Source organism: Microtus ochrogaster, unplaced genomic scaffold, assembly GCF_000317375.1.
Source record: "Microtus ochrogaster isolate Prairie Vole_2 unplaced genomic scaffold, MicOch1.0 UNK108, whole genome shotgun sequence".
Lineage (NCBI taxonomy): Eukaryota > Metazoa > Chordata > Mammalia > Rodentia > Cricetidae > Microtus > Microtus ochrogaster.
The window spans coordinates 89,082-95,533 of record NW_004949206.1 but is presented as its reverse complement, the minus strand read 5'-3'; the positions used below and the strand labels follow the sequence as shown (position 1 = coordinate 95,533).

At 47.8% G+C, this 6,452-nt stretch overlaps 2 protein-coding genes across 4 annotated transcripts in view; one reads left to right on the top strand and one right to left on the bottom strand.

Moving 5' to 3' along the window:
* The window catches only part of Tfpt (TCF3 fusion partner), a 16,238-nt gene extending 11,180 nt beyond the window's left edge, over positions 1 to 5,058 (bottom strand). Inside the window, exons 1-2 of one of the 2 annotated variants that reach the window (XM_005371397.2) lie at positions 4,708 to 5,058; positions 3,962 to 4,220 (exon numbers count right to left, since the gene is read on the bottom strand). In XM_005371397.2, coding sequence (XP_005371454.1) covers positions 3,962 to 4,220; positions 4,708 to 4,730 — 282 coding nt within the window. In that variant the 5' untranslated portion in view covers positions 4,731 to 5,058. The remainder of the gene's footprint in view (positions 1 to 3,961; positions 4,221 to 4,707) is intronic. The other variant, XM_005371396.2, reaches the window with a different exon arrangement.
* A 117-nt stretch (positions 5,059 to 5,175) lies between these two features.
* Positions 5,176 to 6,452, top strand: part of Prpf31 (pre-mRNA processing factor 31) — an 11,181-nt gene continuing 9,904 nt past the window's right edge. Inside the window, exons 1-3 of one of the 2 annotated variants that reach the window (XM_005371395.2) lie at positions 5,176 to 5,227; positions 5,725 to 5,909; positions 6,000 to 6,060. In XM_005371395.2, the coding sequence (XP_005371452.1) occupies positions 5,733 to 5,909; positions 6,000 to 6,060 (238 nt within the window). In that variant the 5' untranslated portion in view covers positions 5,176 to 5,227; positions 5,725 to 5,732. The other variant, XM_026778159.1, reaches the window with a different exon arrangement.

Sequence of the window (6,452 nt, the reverse complement as noted above, 5' to 3'; positions counted from 1 at the left end):
TAAAAACTCTCTCTGTAAACCAGGCTGGTCTTGAACTCACAGACATCCACCTGCCTCTGCCTCCCAAGTGCTGGGATGAAAGTCGTGGGCCACCGCCGCTTGACTCCTTTACTTTTTCTTTCTTTTAAATAATTTTTATGTAAATTTTATTTTATATGCATTGGTGTGAAGGTGTCAGATCCCCAGGAAGTGGAGCTACAAACAGTTGTGAGCTGCCATGTGTGTGCTGGGAATTGAACCTGGGTCTTCAGAAAGAATAGCCAGTGCTCTTAACTGTTGAGTCATCTCTGCAGTCCCCCCTTTACTTTTTCTTTTTTTTAAATATTTATTTATTTATTATGTATACAATATTCTGTTTTGCGTGTATGGCTGCAGGCCAGAAGAAGGCACCAGTCCTTATTACAGATGGTTGTGAGCCACCATGTGGTTGCTGGGAATTGAACTCAGGACCTTTGGAAGAGCAGGCAATGCTCTTAACCACTGAGCCATCTCTCCAGCCCCCTTTACTTTTTCTTACACCTACATCTTCTTTACTTGTTTTGCTTACTGTCTATCTCCCTACCCACAACATAAGCTCCCCAGTGACAGCAATGTGCCTGTGTCTGGTACCTTGCTGAATGAAAGCACACAACTTTTCACTTTGGGTCTGAAATACACTTAGTTACTGTTCTATTGCTGTGAAGAGACACTATGACTAAAGCAAATTTTTTTTATATTTATTTATTTATTATGTATATAATATTCTGTCTGTGTGTATGCCTGCTGGCCAGAAGAGGGCACCAGACCTCGTTACAGATGGTTGTGAGCCACCATGTGGTTGCTGGGAATTGAACTCAGGATCTTTGGAAGAGCAGGCAATGCTCTTAACCTCTGAGCCATCTCTCCAGCCCCTAAAGCAAATTTTTTAAAAGAAAGCATTTAATTGGGGCTTGCTTATAGTTTTAGAGGGTTAATCTATGATCATCATGGTGGGAAGCAGGCAGGCACAACTCTGGAGCAGTAGCTGAGAGATTTACATCCTGATCTACAGGCGCAGGGAAAAGAGACCGGGCTTGACATGGGCTTTTGAAACCTCAAAGCCCACCCCTAGAGATGAACCTCCTCCAACAAGGTCATACCTCATAATCCTTCCCAAATAGTTGACTAACTGGGGACCAAGCATGCCAACATACAAGGGCCACTTTCACACCCACCACATTCTCACGGGCTTAAGCTTTCAAAGCATGGCTCTCAGCTGTTGGTGGGAGGCTTGAGAAAGTTCAGAAAGCATATCTACCTAGCAGAAATCAATTATTAGGGCTAGGCCTCTCAATGGTATACCCAGTCTGCGGTTCCTGCCTACACAAACTGAGGAGTTCCACCGAGCATCTTCACCACAATGCACTGGAATCATAAGCCAAAAATAAATCTTTCCTCCCTTAATTTGCTTCTGTTGGGTGCTAGGGTTACAGAAACATAAAAGTCATTAATACAAGCCCCAAAGTGTTTGTCAGACACCAACAGTCTACATGTCAGGTATTAGACCAGAAGATGGCCACTGTAATAAGGCCATCAGAAGACCTTTAAGCCAACACCTGAATGATAAGTAGGAGACAAATGAGCAACAAGTCAGGAAGAAAACATTTCAGGATCAGGGAACATCCCATGAAGTTTCTGAAGACCCCAGCCTAGACATGGAAGGAAAGGGATGTAACTCAGACTAAGAGAGCATAGGACATGGCTGAAGTATATTTCTTTTGGTCAGAAAGACCCACAGTTTCCTGGCTCTGCCACTCATCAGCTGTGTGGATTCTACAAATTACTCAACCTGAGCTTTGGGTTTCTGCATATGGAATCTATTCTTAGTGGGGTGGGTTAAAATGGAGGCTTAGTGGATGGAGCAACAGTTCAGCGGTTCAAAGTGCTTACTTGTGTATGTGGGTGTGTGGAGGGTGCTGGAGAGATGGCTCATTGACTAAAAGCATTAGCTTTTCTTCCAGAAGAGCCATATCCAATTCACAGCACCCACATAGTGGCTAACAATCATTGGTAACTCTGATTCCAAGGGATCCAATGCCCCAGTCCAGGCTTTGTGGGTACTAAGCATGCACAACATGATGCACAGATATACATGCAGGCAAAATACTCATAAAGAGTTTATATATGTGGCTATATACGTACACATATTTATATATTGGTTTATGAGTATTTTAGATATACTAGGATATATATGAGAAAAAAAACCATAGATAATGTACAATGTACTTGTTGCTCTCTCAGAAAACCAGATTTTAGATCCCAGAACCCACACTAGGTTGCTCATAACGCCCTACAACTTTAGCTCCAAGACATCCAATGGCCCTTCCATCTACACTTTGTACCAACCTGCTAAACAGCATTTGGAATCCCTTCCCAATCTCCTGGTTCCCCATAAGAATACATCGTTCTTATGGGTTATCACTCCTAACCCCAAAGATTTGTTGGAATCCTAACCCAGTACTTCAGGAAGTAAACATTTTGAAAACAGGGTACTCTCAGAGCCAGTCAACAGAGGTCCATGGGATGGTGCCTAATCTGACTACTGTTCTTATAAAAAGGAGAAACTGAGACACTGACCCCACACACTGGGCTAATCTATGAGAAGATGAAAACAAGAAATCGGGTGATACTTCTGCCTATCAGAGATTACCAGCAACTGTTGAAACTGGAATCCTGGACTGCACCTTCCTCAGCCCTCAGAAGCCCTGCTAACACCTTGACCACGTCTCTAAAACTGTCAGGGACTGAATCTTTTGTTCCACTACCAGTTTGTGATACTTGAGCACAGCAGTCAGCCAGAGCACACTTGACACAATCATCAGTAGAGCCTGATAAGCAGTCAGACCTGCCCGGTCCCCTGCGGGCCCCCTTTGCTCCCCCTCCCCCTGCCAGCTCCCATTCGTACAAAGAGAAAATTCCAAATTTCTTGCCTGGTGTTCCTGGCAACTAAGACCTACACTCTGTCCATTAATCCTCCCTACTTTTTACCAAGGAGATGAACTGAATGGCTCACATGATGAGTTCATCTGACATACAGGTTTCAGGGATGGGGGGGAAGAAGGATCCAAGGAAGGTTTAAGAGGCAGAGCAGGCTGGGCGCTAGCAGCACACGCCTTTAATCCCAGCACTCAGGAGGCATGAGCAGGCGGATCTCTGTGTGTTTGAGGCCAGCCTGGTCTACAGAGTTAGTCAGGACAGGCTCCAAAGCTACACAGAAAAAACCTGTCTCAAACAAAACAACAACAGCAAAAGAGGCAGAGCAGATGAACCTGGAGGTGCCTCAGGTGAGAGGCAGGGGATCCATCTACCTTGCCGAGGTGAGTGGACTATGCGAGAGTCACCTGTGACACACCAGAAGGCAAATCAAGTGCCCGATGCTGTGATGGCTATTTAGTTTTTCAGCTTCACAAGATCTAAACACCTAAGAGACAAGACTCTATGCGTATCTGTGGGAGTCTTTAGATTGGTTTAATTGAGGTAGGACGATCCACTCCAGATGTGGGCCCCACCATTCCATGGACTGGACTATGGAACTTAATAAAAAGGAAAAAATCAAGCTGAGTACCAGTATTCCTCTCTCTCTCTCTCTCTCTCTCTCTCTCTCTCTCTCTCTCTCTCTCTCTCCCCTTCCAGACTATGAACGCAACATGACAAGCTGTTCCATCCTCTTGCTACCATGCCTTCCCTGACACGATGTAGCCTCAAAGTGTAAGCCAGAGGAAGTTCCTCAAATTGCTTTTGTTAGGTACTTTGTCATCACAACAAGAAAAGTAATGAATATGTTCAGGAAGAGAGCACTCAGGGTGCCTGCCAGAGTTCAACCCACGTGGATCTGTTCATTTGTTTCAGTACAAGAGGACACGGAAAGAGAAGGAAACTAGGAAGAGGAGGGAGAGACAGTTTAGGTCAGAGGACCCCCAAATGGGAATCCACACTCACCTACCTGCTCGATCTCCCGGCAGCGCCGACCTAGAGCCTGGTACTTTCTTCTATTTAGTTCCCGTTGGCGACGCCTGCGACCCCGGGCTGCCTCTTCCTCTTCATCCCGCTCCCGGAGTCCTGAACCACCGAGACCACCGGACACAAACTCCACTTCTGTCTCTAGCTCACTCTCCAGGATGTGGCCACCAAACAAGGGAGGCAGCGCCAGCTCTGAGCCTGGTGGCGCTGAGAACTCTTCAAAGCCCACGGCTGCCATGGTCCTGTAGGGCCGATAGGTGTCAGGAACCGTGCATTCGGGCTCTCCAGTCCCTCCTCAGACGCTTGGGTCCAGGTCCCAGCCTTTCCCCCTCACACCCAGGGGTCCAGGCCCCAGTCCCGCTCTCAAACACTCAGGTATCAGACCCCTAGCCTCCTTCCTCACAAGCAGGAATCCAGACCCTACCCTTCCTCCCTCACATCCAGGGGTCCAGGCCCCAACAACCCTCCTCCTAACACCTAGGAATCAGACCCTATACCCTCCTCTCTCAGACCCTGGAGCCCATGCTCTCCTTGCTCTCAGATCCATGATAGCACACAAACTCCTAATCTTCTACCCTAGGATGCTCCAGCACAGCCCCCAGCACCCCAAAAAAGATTCTAAAAGAAAGCAACTGCACAAACTACAATCCCCCACCCTCTTTGAGATCGCTTGGGTCGACCGCTTCACATCACGTGTTTTTGGATTTCTCACAAAGGTCAGCTACTTACCCCTCTCTCTGTTCCAGCTCCATTTCTCGGGTCAGGAGACACCTCAAGCCTCAGATAGGAGGAGCCGTGCACAAAACTACCTGTCCCATCAGGCCTTGCGACACAGGAAAGCTTACTGACTTCTGGGAATTGTAGTTTCCTACCCCAACCTTAGTTTGCGCCCGACTACGAATTGCGGCTAGAAGCCCTAGGTTTATCCTCTAGCGCCTCCACCGATCGTCTACGTCGTCACCGTCTTTATTCCTGTCTCATCGCGGTGTCATAGAGCCAGAGCGATTCTCTACTTAACAGGCTCAACCTACAACCTCGCACAAACTCGTCTAGTCTCAATTCCCGGTTCTCCCGGCTGCCGTCCAGCTAGACAGCTGCTAATAAAGTTGTTGTCCAAATGCCACCGGAAATGTGTCGGGAAGTGGCCAATCAGAACACAGTTACCGGCGTCGAAAAGACGTCATCAAAAAGCGCCGGCAGCACTGGAGAAAGAAGATTTCTTAGAAACGGTCGTGAGAGAATCGAGTTGGTGAGTGTGTTGGAGAAGGGAGGGCGGGAAGTGCAGCTACTGGGTCTAGAAGAGAAAATGTAGAGGCCGACTTTAAGTCATAGCGTAAGTAGTCATAAACGTATGAAGCTCCTTAGAACCAATATACAGGACTGCGTAAGTCACATCGTAGCCTAGTTTAGACTGGAATGGAGCGTGCGGACCAGACAGGTGGAATGTGAGAGCTGAAGGCAGGGTGAGGGAAAGGGCCTGGTTAGCAAAGGGGATGATTGTTCGAAGGCCCAGAGATGTGGAGAAAAGTTGCCAGGTCAGGTGGTACCTGGAGGGGTGTGCTGTAGGATGTGTGGTTAGAAACTGGAGACATCCTCCATGAACAAAGCAAGTGGTGGAGCCTGCGTGCTGTTGGAACTGATGAAGAAGAAACTTAAGGGGTTTGGGGAGGAGGTCCTCCTTGTGGTAATATGAAGGGACAGATTCAAGGTGCTGTATTAGGGAACCCCATTCTCACTTTCCTATAGGCCTTGGGATGTCTCTGGCGGATGAGCTCTTGGCTGACCTTGAGGAGGCAGCAGAAGAGGAGGAAGGAGGAAGCTATGGAGAAGAAGAAGAGGAACCAGCAATCGAGGATGTACAGGAGGAGACACAGCTGGATCTTTCTGGGGATTCAGTCAAGAGCATTGCCAAGCTATGGGATAGCAAGATGGTGAGTGGTACCCTATATGTGAATATTCCTGGGAGGAGGAGGAATAGAACAGCAATCCTGGTTTCTGACCGTGCTCTCCTTCCCCATCAGTTTGCTGAGATCATGATGAAGATTGAGGAGTATATCAGCAAACAAGCCAAAGCATCAGAAGGTGACTCTTCGCCCTCAATTTCCTCTGTTCATTCTTCTGACCCTGTGACTCTTCTGCTCCCTGAGGTTTTGATGTCTCTGCTCCCTCAACTTTCCCCATAGCACTCTTCATTTCATCCCAGTCACCAGCCCTCTGAAAACATTGTATTGTACCCAGTCATTTTGATGGGTGCTTATAATCGCATTCCTTGAGAGGCTGAGACAGGAAGAAGGTACATGAGTTCAGGTCCAGCCTGGGCTACATAGTCAAGTCAGGGTCAGTCTGTCTCAAAAACTCTGTCTCAAAAATACATGTATACGCCGGGCGGTGGTGGCGCACGCCTTTAATCCCAGCACTCGGGAGGCAGAGGCAGGCGGATCTCTGGGAGTTCGAGGCCAGCCTGGTCTACAAGA